Source organism: Heptranchias perlo, chromosome 28 (genome assembly GCF_035084215.1).
Source record: "Heptranchias perlo isolate sHepPer1 chromosome 28, sHepPer1.hap1, whole genome shotgun sequence".
Taxonomy (NCBI): domain Eukaryota; kingdom Metazoa; phylum Chordata; class Chondrichthyes; order Hexanchiformes; family Hexanchidae; genus Heptranchias; species Heptranchias perlo.
In genome coordinates this window covers 3,266,975-3,284,059 of record NC_090352.1, presented here as the reverse complement: position 1 = coordinate 3,284,059, position 17,085 = coordinate 3,266,975, and the positions used below count along the sequence as shown (strand labels likewise).

General features: G+C 48.0%; 1 protein-coding gene across 5 annotated transcripts in view; it reads right to left on the bottom strand.

Moving 5' to 3' along the window:
* The window catches only part of camkk1a (calcium/calmodulin-dependent protein kinase kinase 1, alpha a), a 242,381-nt gene that overhangs the window by 42,975 nt on the left and 182,321 nt on the right, over window positions 1–17,085 (bottom strand). For all 5 annotated transcript variants that reach the window (XM_068007926.1, XM_068007925.1, XM_068007923.1 and 2 more), the window contains 4 exons: window positions 5,676–5,875; window positions 3,197–3,250; window positions 2,270–2,343; window positions 9–96 (listed from right to left, as the gene is read on the bottom strand). In XM_068007926.1, coding sequence (XP_067864027.1) covers window positions 9–96; window positions 2,270–2,343; window positions 3,197–3,250; window positions 5,676–5,875 — 416 coding nt within the window. The remainder of the gene's footprint in view (window positions 1–8; window positions 97–2,269; window positions 2,344–3,196; window positions 3,251–5,675; window positions 5,876–17,085) is intronic.

Below are 17,085 nucleotides of genomic sequence, written 5' to 3'. Positions count from 1 at the left end.
TAACATACCTTTATCTGGGGAAGTGTTATCCTAGTGTCAGGATTTTTATCCAACATCTGGAGAAGCAAGTCCTTCAGTTCCTCACTGATTTCTGGTCTGGTAAAGGTGGAATTAGGTGTCATGTTAGCAACTGGCAGGAAAAGCAGCATTTATAGAAACATAGGAACAGGAGGAGGCCATTCAGCCTTTCGAGCCTGTTCCGCCATTCAATTAGATCATGGCTGACCTGTATCTCAACTCCATTTACCCGCTTTTGATCTATCACCCTTCATACCCCTACCGAATAACAATCTATTTGGCAAAATAATCAGGGGGGAGATGAGAAGAAGTTTTTTACGCAGCGAGTTGTTATGATCTGGAATGCTCTGCCTGAAAGGGCGGTGGAAACAGATTCAATAATAACTTTCAAAAGGGAACTGGATAAATACTTGAAAGGGAAAAATTTGCAGGGCTATGGGGAAAGAGTAGGGGGGTGGGACTAATTGGATAGCTTTATCAGGCACGATGGGCCGAATAGCCTCTTTCTGTGTTGTAGCATTCTATGATTCTATGACTCCGTTTTGAAAATTTCAATTGACCCCCAGCATCCACAGAATTTCAGGGAGTGAGTTCCAGATTTCCACTACCTTTTGTGAGAAAAAGTGCTTCCTGATTTCACTCCTAATTGACCTAGCTCTAATTTTAAGATTGTGCCCCCTTGATTTGGATTCCCCCACCAGAGGAAATAGTTTCTTTGTATCTACCCTAGCAAATGCCATTATTATTTTAAATACCTTGATTAGATCATCCCTCAACTTTCTAAGCTCAGGGAATACAAACCAAATTTATGCAACCTGTCCTTACAATTTAACCCTTTAAACCCTGGTATCATTCTGGTGAATCTGTGCTGTACCCCTTCCAAGGCCGATATATCTTCCCTGAGGTGCGGTGCCCAGAATTGATCACAGTATCTCCAGATGGGATCTGGCCAGGGCTCCGTACAACTGAAGGATAACTTCCTCACTTTCTCACTTTTGAATTGCAGCCCCCTTAAGATAAAGGACAACATTCCATCAACGATTTTGATTACTTTTTGAACCTGTCCACTAGCTATTAGTGATTTGTGTACATGGACACCCAAATCCCTTTGCTCCTCCACAGCTCCTAGTGTCTCATCATTAAGAAAACATTCTGATTTGTCTTTCTCAGATCCAAAGTGGATGACCTCACAATTCCCCACACTGAACTCCATCATTTTCCATTTGCAGATTATTTCTGGAATGAAAGTTTATTTGATCGGTGTGGTTTTGCCATCTTTATTACTAAGTACATGACGCCTCAGCTAATGGTACTCAAACCTGGTCAGGTCACCACATGCACCGCCATGTGACACGTTCATCAAAGTCATGAGGGAGCATAATACATAGATGATAATGGATACCTGATGGAGAATTACAAGGCAGCAATCCACTCGGTGTGTTCAGATCACACCATAAACTCCAGGGATAAGGGCTGGCCAGTGTCACAGAGGTTGAACTTGCATTTGTATAGTGCCCTTCACATCTTCAGGACATCCTGAAGTGCAGCCAGTGTAGGCAACTTCGGCAGCCAATTTGTGCACAGCAACATCCCACAAACAGCAATGAGATAAATGACCAGATAATCTGTTTTTAGTGGTGTTGGTTGAGGGACAAACATTGGCCAGGACACCGAGGAGAACTCCCCTGCTCTTCTTCGAATAGTGTCGTGAAATCACCTTCATCCACCTGAGAGGGCAGATGGGGCCTTGGCTTAACGTCTCATCTGAAAGACGGCACCTCTGACAGAGCAGCACTCCCTCAGTACTGCACTGGGAGTGTCAGCCTACACAATGCGCTCAAGTCTCTGGAGTGGGACTTGAATTCACAACCTGCTAAACAGGCAAGAGTACTATCCGCTGAGCCAATGGATTACCACCTTATATTTATTGTTACTTAATCTTTACACGAGTGCATGCTTGTTTCAGCTTCCTGCCCTGTCACCGCGGCCCAGTTACTGGTGGGGATGTTATCAGGTGCTGTTTGATTATGGAGATACTACAGCTGCTTCAGATACAGACACCACTCGCTGTGCCATTGACTCGCACCATATTCGTGCCCAAGATTCCCAGTTTCCCAAGTTCCTGATCACAGGCACAGGAAAGCCTCGCCTGATTGGGAAGAAAGGATAAATTAAAGGGATAGTTACCCCCTTTCCCTGCTACAGCTCTTGTGAGATCAAATTGTTTCAACATTTAACCACCTTTACTTACTTGTCTGGAAACTCCACAGGCCTGCTCTTAATCTTGGCATGAAGTGCCAGGATGTAGTCATCCATAAACGGGCACTGCAGACAAAGATACAAATGAATTAGTGAGTCCTCCAGTTATTAAGTTAAATCAATGTATTTTGACTTACGTAGACTTACATAGAATTACAAAGAAGCTACAGCACAGAAACAGGCCATTCGGCCCAACTAGTCTATGCCTGTATTTATGCTCCACATGAGCCTCCTCCCACCTTACTTCATCTCACCCTATCAGGTTATTTTATATGTTGACTTCTTAATTTACAATATTGGCACTGGTGTTTCCATGGATTGGCCCCCAGAATGATAACACACGAGTTTCCACTGATTCACACAGTTAGTCACATTGGTTGGGCTGTCAAGGGAGGGACTGAGTGGGAGCGTTGCCTGCAAGGGTGGGACAGATACCTGCAGGGCACTTTGTGCTGAGGCCCTGTTGTCCTCCAGAGATTTGGCTACAGGACTCCGCTGGTAAAAGAGTACCCGTTGCTTGCTTGCACTGCATGTGGTGCAAGGAGCAGTAAAACTGAAAAAGAGAAAGGAGAAACAATGCAAGGTGCACTGCTTGAAAGAGTCAGAGCAGACCGGCCAGCCCACCATCTTGGTGACAGTTGAAGTTTACCCCTCGTCTTTGCAGTTAGAGCAGAACCCTCAACAAAATGGCAGCTTTGAAGGATGCCTTCAAAGTTTGAGCAATAACCCTGACACAAGTATGTGTAGAGGAGGATTGACACAATCAAAATTATAATTTCCATTACATGCTCAAGGCCTTCTGCTGTTTAGTGGACCTTGTGCAAGTGAGCTGGAGCGTAACTACCAGGCGCTTTGCTGCACTCCCACCAGACATACGAATAACCCGGGTCCTGTCACAGTACGAGAGCCATTTACCTACCTTGCCAAAGACTAGACAGTACAAGGTCACTCCAATCGCCCAGACATCCAAAGCCTGAAACGCAACGTTAACAATGCTCCGTTAGAATTGTCTGCATTGATTTCAGATCACCCAGCCTCGTGTACTAATGCCTCTGCGGCATCAGCCCACATAATCTCTGCAAACTCCCCACCCTCCAGCCCCACACACCCCTGTTTACACACTCCATCCTTGCAACTCTGATCTACACATTCATAAAGACACCAAAATTATCTGCGGGAAAATTAAAACTGATGGAAGCAGGTGTGGAATATCAAATCATAAAACAGATAGTGAGGAGAGAGGCAATGACAAAGGAACAGCCCTCCTGCCTTGGCCCAATCATTGCCGGCCCCCATTATATTGAGAATCTGCCCATTTTATTTCTGAATGCTTCAACCAAATCAATAGTTATTTTTGCAAACATGGCAACCTACAAACCACAGGGAAAAGCTCAACAGCTTCAAAAAAACCTGACAGCCCCTTATAACTATCAACTCAAGGAACAACTTACAACTTCCTCTTCCTCTTCCCCCCCAAAGTTTTCCAACCATTACAACCCTGAGCCCTCTCCCCCTGTCCCCCTTCACTCTAGAGTCACAATTTCTGCTTTCTTGATCATGAGTTGAGGGGCCGAGTTGAGGGCCATATGCAATACTTTTGTTATTAACAATATCACCATGTGTCAACTATGACCAGGCCTTCCCCACCATGCACCAGGATATACTACCCTCAAACTGCCTCAATCCCACCCAGTGACCCCACCCCCACACAGAGCCCCACCCAGTGACCCCACCCCCGCACCGCCTCAGTCCCACCCAGCACCTCGAGGGTTACCCTGTTGAGCTCGTCCCTCTCAGAGGATGGAGAGCAGGTGTGGGTTCTATTGTGGGCCTCTGAAACACCCCGAAGATGTTAAGGCCAAAGGTAAACATTTCCAGAGGGAGCTCTCACCTCAGAAGGCAGGCCCTGACTTCCCTGCAGGGAAGTAAGAATGTTCTTATCCTCTGGTCTTTGGCCATTAAGGACCTTGATTACCCCCATCAGAGTGGCAGGGGGGCATTCCGATTTTCCACCGGCAAAGGTGGGGTGGGTGTCTATGTTGTGCCTGTACCGGGGGGGCCGACCGACCTGAATATTAAAATGACCCTGGCCCCAGGATTTAGGATGGGGGTGAATGGCCTGAACAGTCGGATGACTAAAGTCCTGACCCGCCACACCTGGCAATGAAGCAGGGAACCCAGCAACTTTGGGCCGAACAACTCAGACAACAACAATAACAAGTTGCATTTCTATAGCGCCTTTAATGTAGTAAAACATCCCAAGGTGTTTCACAGGAGTGATTATCAAACAAAATTTGACACAGAACCACATGAGAAGATATTAGGACAGGTGACCCAAAAGTTGAGACGGCTGTTAAAAAGCATGTGGAATTCTGGACTTTATTAATAGAGGCATAGTGTACAAAAGCAAGGAAGTTATGCTAAACCGTTATAAAACACTGGTTAGACCTCAGCTGAAGTATTGTGTCCAATTCTGGGCACCACACTTTAGGAAAGATGCGAAGGCCTTAGAAACGGTGGAGAAGAGATTTACTACAATGGTTCCAGGGATGAAGGACTTCAGTTATGTGGAGAGACTGGAGAAGCTGGGGTTGTTCTCAGAACAGAGAAGGTTAAGAGGAGATTTGATAGAGGTGTTCAAAATCATGAATGGTGATTGGCAAAAAAAAGAGGTGACACGAGGAAACATTTATTTACGCAGCGAGTTGTTATGATCTGGAATGCACTGCCTGAAAGGGCGGTGAAAGCAGATGCAATCGTAACTTTCAAAAGGGAATTGGATAAATACTTGAAGGGGAAAAATTTGGAGGGCTGTGGGAAAATAGCAGGGGAGTGGGACTAATTGGATAGCTCTACCAAAGAGCCGGCACAGGCACAATGGGCCGAATGGCCTCCTTTGATACTATGATACAAAAGTTTGGTCAAAGAAGAAGGTTTTAAGGAGGATCTTAGAGGAAGGGAGAGGTAGAGAGGCGAAGAGGTTTAGGGAGGGAAATTCCAGAGCTTAGGGTCTAGACAGCTGAAGACACGGCCGCAATAAAAATCAGGGATCCTGGGAGGCCAGAATTGGAGGAGCGTAGAGATCTTGGAGGGCTGTAGGGCTGGAGGAGGATAGAGAGATTGGAAGGGACGAGGCTATGGAGGGATTTGAAAACAAGGAATGAGAATTTTTAATATCGGGGCGTTGCTGGACCGGGAGCCAATGTAGGTCAGCGAGCACAGGGGTGATGGGTGAACGGGACCCTTAAAGTGAATGGGTGAAAAACTGAGGAGGTGTGGGGGAGAGGTGGGAGAGGGGGGAGGGCGTGCAGTAGTGGAAGACCCAGTCAAGATCTCAATTCAGAAACTTTCTTCCGTTTAGTCATGGAGTTATGGGGCACAGGCCATCGTCTACCTACCTTCCCATGAAAGCTCTTCCTGGTCTCAGAGAGCATTTCCGGTGCCATGAATGCCGGTGTCCCAGCCGTACTGGACAGCAAGGCATCGTTCCCCTCAAACTGGTTGCTGACTCCAAAGTCAGCGATTTTAATGTGCCCGTCGTCTCCCAGGAGCAGGTTTGAAGGTTTCACATCTCGGTGGATGATCTTCTGGTAGTGTACTAAACAATTAGAATAGATAAAATAGTTACTTTGCTAACCCACTGATTCCAGAATCTAGAACACACCAAGGCCGATTTTCAGTTACAGCTCACACCGAGTGGGTGTTGGGTGGAGCAATGGCACCAGCAAGAGGCCTGCACCATTTTCATGGTTCAGGTCTCTCACTTGCCAACATTGGTACCCCATCCACCACCCTAAGCATTCATTCCCTTCACCACAGGATGCACTGCAGCAACTCGCCAAGGCTTCTTCAACAGCACCTCCCAAACCCACAACCTCTACCACCTACAAGGACAAGGGCAGCAAGAACATGGGAACAACACCACCTGCACGTTCCCCTCCAAGTCACACACCATCCCGACTTAGAAATATATCGCCGTTCCTTCATCGTCGCTGGGTCAAAATCCTGTAACTCCCTCCCTAACAGCACTGTGGGAGAACCGTCACCACACGGACTACAGCGGCTCAAGAAGGCGGCTCACCACCACCTTCTCAAGGGGCAATTAGGGATGGGCAATAAATGCCGGCCTCGCCAGCGACGTCCACATCCCATGAACGAATGAAAAAAAAGGTCTATGATGTGATAGTTTATCAAATGCCTTTTGAAAGTCCAGATTCAGAACATCAGCTGATATTTAAGAAGACCAAGGCTAGAAATTCCTCAGGGTTGCGGTCCCAGCCGCTACGCTGGGATCGTGCCCAATGCTGAATCTCACGGGATCAGTGGGAGAAGACACGAGGAGCGGGAGTTTTGGCGATTTCCGGGTGAATCTGCATTTTCCCCCCAATCCCGGCATAGATGTCGGAAGCACCAATGGAAGCTTGCTGAGCTGAAAGGGGTTCCCTTCCAATGCCCTGATAGGGTCCCGTGTATCAGGGAGCTGCTTGTAAGTTGTTTCAAAAAAACTGGATCCGACTCCCCCTCAATTTTGAAAGTCCAGTCTCTGATCATGGCCTGGAACCCCCAGGTAGGCCCCAGTTCTCACAGGTATTGGGGAGGTGTGCCTGGTGAGACTGGGCATACCTCTGCTGATGCTATTCCAGGATCCTCACTGAGGGCCAGGGCGTGGGACCTGTCGGCTTAGGGAGCCCCCAGCTCCTCTCCCCGTTTTGTCAATGGTCTTGTAGGGACAAGCAGAGACTGAAAATGTTACACAAGAGGCAAGGAGTATATGTTAAACTTTTGTGAGGGTGTTGACCAAAAGCTTGGCTGGAGAGAAGTTGGGGAGGGAGGTAGAGAGGCAGATATAGTAATGGAGTTCCAAAGAAAGTTCTGCTACCAAAGGTGAATTGGAAGAAGGGGATATACACAGGAGGCCAGAGTCAGAGGGCACTGGAGGCCACGGTAGGGACGTGAGGTTGGAGAAATTATAGAAGCAGAGTGAAGCAAGGCCATGGAGAGACGTGGATGAAGATTTTAAGTTCCAGCTGTTGGGTGATGGGGTGTCAGTGTTGGTCCGACAAGGATGAGCATGATGGACGATGGATTCAGAGCAGCACAGGATCTATGTGGTGGGGCTTTGGACAATTGGAAGTTTATGGGTGGTGGAGGTCAGGACCCTGGCAGGGTAGGGATTGGAGACATCAAGTCTAGGAGTGATGAAGACATGAATAAGGTAGGCGCAGAGGTAAGCAATAATACAAGAGTGGAAATAAACAGTCCTGGTGGTGGATGGGATATGACGTTTTCAAGCTCAGAGCTGGGTCGAACAGAATGTTGAGGTTATGTCGAGAGATATCCGGGTGAGTGAGCAATCAGGGAGGGGAGTGGAGTTGATGGCAAAGGGTGCAGAGTTTTAGGGGTGGGAACTAAAAACAATTGTTTCTGAAATTCCAATGTTCAATTGGAGAAAGTTCTGTCTCATCCATAACTTAGTGCCGGACTGGCAGTCTGTAAGTTGCTCTGTTTTGTAAATTTTGCTTGAATGCTATTATAGTTACAATTCTATGTAACTTAAGCTTCCTGTTTGTATTTATTTAATCTGATCTCATCTAAGAACATAAGAACATAAGAAATAGGAGCAGGAGTAGGCCATTCAGCCCCTCGAGCCTGCTCCGCCATTCAATCAGATCATGGCTGATCTTCTACCTCAACTCCACTTTCCCGCCTGATCCCCATATCCCTTGATTCCCTTAGTGTCCAAATATCCATCGATCTCAGTCTTGAATATACTCATCGGCTGAGCATCCACAGCCCTCTGGGGTAGAGAATTCCAAAGATTCACAACCCTCTGAGTGAAGAAATCTTTCCTTATCTCAGTCCTAAATGGCCGACCTCTTATCTTGAGACTAAGAATCCTAGTTCTAGACTCTCCAGCCAGGGGAAACATCTTCTCACTATTTACTCTGCCAAACCTTCTAAGAATTATATACGTTTCAATGAGATCACCTCTCATTCTTCTAAACTCCAGAGAATAGACTCATTCTATTTAATCTCTCCTCATAGGTCAACCCTCTCATCCCAGGAATCAATCTAGTGAACCTTTGTTGCAACCCCTCTAAGGAAGTATATCCTTTCTCAGGTAAAGCATCCAAAACTCTACACAGTACTCCAGGTCTGGTCTCACCAGAGCCCTATATAATTGCAGCAAGACCTCCTTACTCTTATACTCCAGCCCCCTTGCAATAAAGGCTAACATATCATTTGCCTGTTAACTTTCTGTGATTCATGTACAAAGACAACTAAATCCCTCTGACTATCAACATTTCTTAGTCTCTCACCTTTTACAAAATATTCTGCTTTTCTATTCTTCCCACCAAAGTGGATAATTTCACATTTCCCCACATCTGCCACCTTCTTGCCCACTCACTTAATCTGTCTATATCCCTTTGCAGCCTGTTTGCATCCTCCTCACAGCTTACTTTCTCACCTAGCTTTGTATCATCAGAAAACTTGGATACATTACACTCGGTCCCCTTATCTAAGTCATTGATATAGATTGTAAATAGCTGAGGCCCAAGCACTGATCCTTGCGACACCCCACACATTACAGTCTGCCAACCTGAAAATGACCCGTCTATTCCTACTCTCTGTTTTCTGTCGTTAACCAGTCCTCAATCCATGCTGATATATTACCCCTAATCCCATGAGCACTAATCTTGTGTAACAACTTCTTATGTGTCACCTTATTGAATGCCTTTTGAAAATCCAAATATACTACATCCATTGGTTCCTCCTTATCTACCCTGTTAGTTACACCCTCAAAAAACTCGAATAGATTTTTCAAACACGATTTCCCTTTCATAAAACCATGTTGACTCTGCCTAATTATATTATGATTTTCTAAGTGCCCTGTTACCACTTCCTTAATAATGGATTCCAGCATTTTCCCAACTATTAATGTTGCCATCAGGATGTAAGCCATCAGGTCCGGGGGATTTGTCGGCTTTTAGTCCCATTAATTTCTCCAGGACTTTATCTTTAATAATATTAATTACATTAAGTTCCTCACTCTCATTAGGCCCTTGATTCCCCATTATTGTGTGTTTTTTCTGTCTTCTGCTGTGAAGACAGATACAAAATATTTATTTACTGTCTCTGCCATTTCCTTAGTCCCCATTATAATTTCTCCTGTCTCTGCCTCTAAGAGACCAACATTTACTTTCACTATTCTTATCATTTTTACGTAATTGTAGAAGCTCTTACAATCTGTTTTTATATTTCGTGCCAGTTTACTCTCATATTCTATTTTCTTCCTCTTTATCAATTTCTTGGTCATCCTTTGCTTGTTTCTAAAACTCTCCCAACCCTCAGGCTTACTACTCTTTTTGGCAACATTGTAAGCCTCTTCTTTTAATCTAATATTATCCTTAACTTCTCTAGAAAGATGAGTTACTAAGATGATCAACCAGATCAGATAAAATACAAGCGAGTACCTCTTTTAAAGAAAAACATTTTAAGATCTCAAGATAAAGAAAGAACTTTCATTTATATAGCGCCTTTCATGACCTCAGGATGTCCTAAAGTGCTGCACAGCCAAAGAAGTACTTTAGAAGTGTAGTCATTGTTGTAATGCAAGAAACACGGCATCCAATTTGTGTACAGTAAGGCTCCACAAACAGCAATGAGATAAATGATCAGATAAGCTGTTTTAGTGGTGTTGGTTGAGGGGTAAATATTGTCCAGGATATCGGGGACAGCTCCCCTGCTCTTCTTCAAATAGTGCCATGGGATCTTTTACATCCACCCAAGCGGCCAGATGGGGCCTCGGTTTAACGATGGCATCTCCGACAGTGCAGCACCCCTCAGTACTGCCCCTCCGACAGTGCAGCACCCCTCAGTACTGCCCCTCTGACAGTGCAGCGCTCCCTCAGTACTGCCCCTCTGAAAGTGCAGCACTCCCTCAGAACTGCCCCTCTGACAGTGCAGCACCCCCTCAGTACTGTCCCTCTGAAAGTGCAGCACTCCCTCAGAACTGCCCCTCTGACAGTGCAGCACCCCTCAGTACTGCCCCTCTGACAGTGCAGCACCCCCTCAGTACTGCCCCTCTGAAAGTGCAGCACCCCTCAGTACTGCCCCTCTGACAGTGCAGCACCCCCTCAGTACTGCCCCTCTGACAGTGCAGCACCCCCTCAGAACTGCCCCTCTGACAGTGCAGCACCCCCTCAGAACTGCCCCTCTGACAGTGCAGCACCCCCTCAGTACTGCCCCTCTGAAAGTGCAGCACTCCCTCAGAACTGCCCCTCTGACAGTGCAGCACTCCCTCAGTACGGCCCCTCAAATTGCAGCACCCCCTCAGCACTGCCCCTCTGAAAGTGCAGCACTCCCTCAGTACTGCCCCTCAAATTGCAGCACTCCCTCAGAACTGCCCCTCTGAAAGTGCAGCACTCCCTCAGTACGGCCCCTCTGACAGTGCAGCACTCCCTCAGTACTGCCCCTCTGAAAGTGCAGCACTCCCTCAGTACTGCCCCTCAAATTGCAGCACTCCCTCAGAACTGCCCCTCTGAAAGTGCAGCACTCCCTCAGTACGGCCCCTCTGACAGTGCAGCACTCCCTCAGTACTGCCCCTCTGAAAGTGCAGCACTCCCTCAGTACTGCCCCTCAAATTGCAGCACTCCCTCAGAACTGCCCCTCTGAAAGTGCAGCACTCCCTCAGTACGGCCCCTCTGACAGTGCAGCACTCCCTCAGAACTGCCCCTCTGACAGTGCAGCACTCCCTCAGTACGGCCCCTCTGACAGTGCAGCACTCCCTCAGAACTGTCCCTCTGACAGTGCAGCACTCCCTCAGTACTGCCCCTCTGAAAGTGCAGCACTCCCTCAGTACTGCCCCTCTGACAGTGCAGCACTCCCTCAGTACTGCCCCTCTGAAAGTGCAGCACTCCCTCAGTACTGCCCCTCAAATTGCAGCACTCCCTCAGAACTGTCCCTCTGACAGTGCAGCACTCCCTCAGTACTGCCCCTCTGACAGTGCAGCACCCCCTCAGTACTGCCCCTCTGAAAGTGCAGCACCCACTCAGTACGGCCCCTCTGAAAGTGCAGCACTCCCTCAGTACTGCCCCTCTGACAGTGCAGCACTCCCTCAGTACTGCCCCTCTGAAAGTGCAGCACTCCCTCAGTACTGCCCCTCAAATTGCAGCACTCCCTCAGAACTGTCCCTCTGACAGTGCAGCACTCCCTCAGTACTGCCCCTCTGACAGTGCAGCACCCCCTCAGTACTGCCCCTCTGAAAGTGCAGCACCCACTCAGTACGGCCCCTCTGAAAGTGCAGCACTCCCTCAGTACGGCCCCTCTGACAGTGCAGCACCCCCTCAGTACTGCCCCTCAAATTGCAGCACTCCCTCAGAACTGCCCCTCTGAAAGTGCAGCACTCCCTCAGTACGGCCCCTCTGACAGTGCAGCACTCCCTCAGAACTGCCCCTCTGACAGTGCAGCACTCCCTCAGTACGGCCCCTCTGACAGTGCAGCACTCCCTCAGAACTGTCCCTCTGACAGTGCAGCACTCCCTCAGTACTGCCCCTCTGACAGTGCAGCACCCCCTCAGTACTGCCCCTCTGAAAGTGCAGCACCCACTCAGTACGACCCCTCTGAAAGTGCAGCACCCCCTCAGTACGGCCCCTCTGAAAGTGCAGCACTCCCTCAGTACGGCCCCTCTGACAGTGCAGCACCCCCTCAGTACTGCCCCTCAAATTGCAGCACTCCCTCAGAACTGCCCCTCTGACAGTGCAGCACCCCCTCAGTACGGCCCCTCTGACAGTGCAGCACTCCCTCAGTACGGCCCCTCAAAGTGCAGCACTCCCTCAGGCTGTTGATCTAATGTAACTTTGAGAGATTCTGTTATTTATGGGCTTCACCCCGATATATCTTCAAAGATTGGTGGAAACCAACTCCGTGAGCCTTGGAGGCTAATAGGAAAACAAGCTGCAGTGCACCTGTGGTTTTCTGACACATGCTGCCTGAGTTTGAGGCCCCCTTTACACCATATACTTGACCTGGGAGTACATGACGCTGACAATGGGGCTCCAAAATATTCCTCAGCTCTAAAAACCCTTATCTTAGTGAGTGAAAAAAACACGGAAATAGAAAAGCACAGCAATGGGAGACAGATGTCCCAACAGACAAGGAAGGCCCACCAGCACATAGTCACTTTATAATAGTGCAAGGAGGTCCTTGCAGATGGAGTCACTTTATAATAGTGCAAGGAGGTCCTTGCAGATGGAGTCACTTTATAATAGTGCAAGGAGGTCCTTGCAGATAGAGTCACTTTATAATAGTGCAAGGTCCTTGCAGATAAGAGTCACTTCATAATAGTGAAAGAAGGTCCTTGAAGATAGAGTCCCATTATAATGGTGTAAGGAGGTCCTTGCAGATAGTCACTTTATAACAGTGCAAGGAGGTCCTTGCAGATAGAGTCACTTTATAATAGTGCAAGGAGGTCCTTGCAGATAGATGCCTGAAATATCCACGAGGGTTCTCCCGATCGTCCGCATTACCCTTGGCAGAAGATCAGCTAAACCTCAGAGAAACGGAGCAAACGGCTGTTTATGCCACTTCACAGGGTTTCCGCTGAAGTTATGGTGAGCAGTCAGCAGGGGACAGGCAACGCCTGCAAAAAAAGGGGGAAACTTAGAGACGGTAGAATTTTGGCCATGGTCTCCCCATCTGCCACCGTCATTTCAGAAGAAACCATGCAGATCATACAGCGGGAATTTTTTTTTTTATTCGTTCGTGGGATGTGGGCGTCGCTGGCGAGGCCGGCATTTATTGCCCATCCCGAATTGCCCTCGAGAAGGTGGTGGTGAGCCGCCTTCTTGAACCGCTGCAGTCCGTGTGGTGACGGTTCTCCCATAGTGCTGTTAGGAAGGGAGTTCCAGGATTTTGACCCAGCGACAATGAAGGAACGGCGATATATTTCCAAGTCGGGATGGTGTGTGACTTGGAGGGGAATGTGCAGGTGGTGTTGTTCCCATCTACCTGCTGCTCTTGTCCTTCTAGGTGGTAGAGGTCGCGGGTTTGGGAGGTGCTGTCAAAGAAACCTTGGCAAGTTGCTGCAGTGAATCCTGTGGATGGTACACACTGCAGCCACTGTGCGCCGGTGGTGAAGGGAGTGAATGTTTAGGGTGGTGGATGGGGTGCCAATCAAGCGGGCTGCTTTATCTTGGATGATGTCGAGCTTCTTGAGTGTTGTTGGAGCTGCACTCATCCAAGCAAGCGGAGAGTATTCCATCATACTCCTGACTTGTGCCTTGTAAATGGTGGAAAGGCTTTGGGGAGTCAGGAGGTGAGTCACTCGCCGCAGAATACCCAGCCTCTGACCTGCTCTTGTAGCCACAGTATTTATATGGCTGGTCCAGTTAAGTTTCTGGTCAATGGTGACCCCCAGGATGTTGATGGTGGGGGATTCGACGATGGTAATGCCATTGAATGTCAGGGGGAGGTGGTTAGACTCTCTCTTGTTGGAGATGGTCATTGCCTGGCACTTATCTGGCGCGAATGTTACTTGCCACTTATGAGCCCAAGCCTGGATGTTGTCCAGGTCTTGCTGCATGCGGGCTCGGACTGCTTCATTATTTGAGGGGTTGCGAATGGAACTGAACACTGTGCAGTCATCAGCGAACATCCCCATTTCTGACCTTATGATGGAGGGAAGGTCATTGATGAAGCAGCTGAAGATGGTTGGGCGTAGGACACTGTCCTGAGGAACTCCTGCAGCAATGTCCTGGGGCTGAGATGATTGGCCTCCAACAACCACTACCATCTTCCTTTGTGCTAGGTATGACTCCAGCCACTGGAGAGTTTTCCCCCTGATTCCCATTGACTTCAATTTTACTAGGGCTCCTTGGTGCCACACTCGGTCAAATGCTGCCTTGATGTCAAGGGCAGTCACTCTCACCTCACCTCTGGAATTCAGCTCTTTTGTCCATGTTTGGACCAATGCTGTAATGAGGTCTGGAGCCGAGCGGTCCTGGCGGAACCCAAACTGAGCATCAGTGAGCAGGTTATTGGTGAGTAAGTGCCGCTTGATAGCACTGTCGATGACACCTTCTATCACTTTGCTGATGATTGAGAGTAGACTGATGGGGCGGTAATTGGCCAGATTGGATTTGTCCTGCTTTTTGTGGACAGGACATACCTGGGCAATTTTCCACATTGTTGGGTAGATGCCAGTGTTGTAGCTGTACTGGAACAGCTTGGCTAGAGGCGCAGCTAGTTCTGGAGCACAAGTCTTCAGCACCATAGCCTTTGCAGTATCCAGTGCACTCAGCCGTTTCTTGATATCACGTGGAGTGAATCGAATTGGCCGAAGACTGGCTTCCGTGAAGGTGGGGATATCGGGAGGAGGCTGAGATGGATCATCCACTCGGCACTTCTGGCTGAAGATGGTTGCAAACGCTTCAGCCTTGTCTTTTGCACTCACGTGCTGGACTCCGCCATCATTGAGGATGGGGATGTTTTCAGAGCCTCCTCCTCCCGTTAGTTGTTTAATTGTCCACCACCATTCACGACTGGATGTGGCAGGACTGCAGAGCTTTGATCTGATCCGTTGGTTGTGGAATCACTTAGCTCTGTCTATAGCATGTTGCTTCTGCTGTTTAGCATGCATGTAGTCCTGAGTTATAGCTTCACCAGGTTGGCACCTCATTTTTAGGTACGCCTGGTGCTGCTCCTGGCGTGCTCTTCTACACTCCTCATTGAACAAGGGTTGATCCCCTGGCTTGTTGGTAATGGTAGAGTGAGGAATATGCCGGGCCATGAGGTTACAGATTGTGCTGGAATACAATTCTGCTGCTGCTGATGGCCCACAGCGCCTCATGGATGCTCAGTTTTGAGCTGTTAGATCTGTTCTGAATCTATCCCATTTAGCACGGTGGTAGTGCCACACAACACGTTGGATGGTGTCCTCAGTGCGAAGACGGGACTTCATCTCCACGAGGACTGTGCGGTGGTCACTCCTACCAATACTGTCATGGACAGATGCATTTGCGACAGGTAGATTGGTGAGGACGAGGTCAAGTAAGTTTTTCCCTCGTGTTGGTTCGCTCACCACCTGCTGCAGGCCCAGTCTGGCAGCTATGTCCTTCAGAACTCGGCCAGCTCGGTCAGTAGTGGTGCTACCGAGCCACTCTTGGTGATGGACATTGAAGTCCCCCACCCAGAGTAAATTTTGTGCCCTTGCTACCCTCAGTGCTTCCTCCAAGTGGTGCTCAACATGGAGGAGGACTGATTCATCAGCTGAGGGAGGACGGTAGGTGGTAATCAGTAGGAGGTTTCCTTGCCCATGTTTGACCTGATGTCATGAGATTTCATGGGGTCCAGAGTCAATGTTGAGGACTCCCAGGGCTACTCCCTCCTGACTGTATATCACTGTACCGCCACCTCTGGTGGGTCTGTCCTGCCGGTGGGACAGGACATACCCAGGGATGGTAATCAGGAACAAGCTGCAGAAGTTCCAGACACAAGTCTTACTATTTTTGAGATGTGGGCGACACTGACCAAGCAGTATTTATTGCCCACCCTGAGTTCCCCTGTGAGCATTAAGAGTCAACCACATAGTGTGGGACTGGTGTCATATGTAGGCCAGGCCGGGTAAGGATGGCAGATTCTCTTACCTGAAGAACATTCGTGAACCAGTTGGATTTTTAACAGCAACTCAGCAGATTTCATGATCATTATCCTGGCGCCAGCCCACAAATTACCAAATTTATTAAATTAACTTTCACATGTTGCCATGTTGGGATTTGAATTCACAATCTCTGGGTTGCTCGTCCGGTACCAACACCACTCGGCTACTGTACCCTTCAACTGTCTAACCATTTGATCAAGAGATAAATAAAGAAACCCGAATAAAACAGCAGATACAATTATTTAGCATTTGTTGAGGGTTTTCTCTATTGCGTTTTTATAATTTCTACAAATTGCTCCCGATATCTGGCTGAAAATCAGGAAACAATGTGAGCTCCCAGCCAGCGACGGTGTTATTCATTGCACAATGCAATAATCATACCGTTCTCTGGTCGTCTCAAAGAAGGTTGGAGTGAATTAATTAGTCGGAGTGCTGAGCACTTTTAAAAAAGGCAAAGCACAAAAATACATTCCTGCTCGCAGAGATGAATACAATGAATGATTGTCATGGCAACAGCAGCAGGACGGTTAAACAACCAGAAGAGAACTGTCATTTGCTCAGTGACAGGAGTTTAGGAGGCAAACCCAGCAAATTTGTCTGTTTGGGCTGGAATACAAAGGGGTGAATGTTATGCTACAATTATATAAAGCTCTGCTGAGACCCATCTGGAGAACTGCATTCAGGTCTGGGCACCGCACCGCAGGAAGGATATATTGGCCTTGGAGAGAGTGCAGCGCAGATTCACCTCAATGATACCGGGGTTTAATGGGGTTAAATTAAGAGGCCTAGTTGCATAAACTTGGCTTGTATTCCCATGAGTATACAAGATTAAGGGGTGATCTAATTGAGGTGTTTAAGATGACTAAAAGAGTTGATAGGGTTGATCAAGAGAAACTATTTCCTCTGGTGGGGGGAGTCCAGGACAAGGGGGCATAACCTTAAAATTAGAGCTAGGCCGTTCAGGGGTGATGTCAGGAAGCACTTCTTCACACAAAGGGGAGTGGAAATCTGGAACTCTCTCCCCCAAAAAAGCTGTTGAGGCTGGGGGGTCAATTGAAAATTTCAAAACTGAGATTGATAGATTTTTGTTGGGTAAGGGGATTAAAGGGTTACGGAACCAAGGTGGGTAGATGGAGTTAAGATACAGA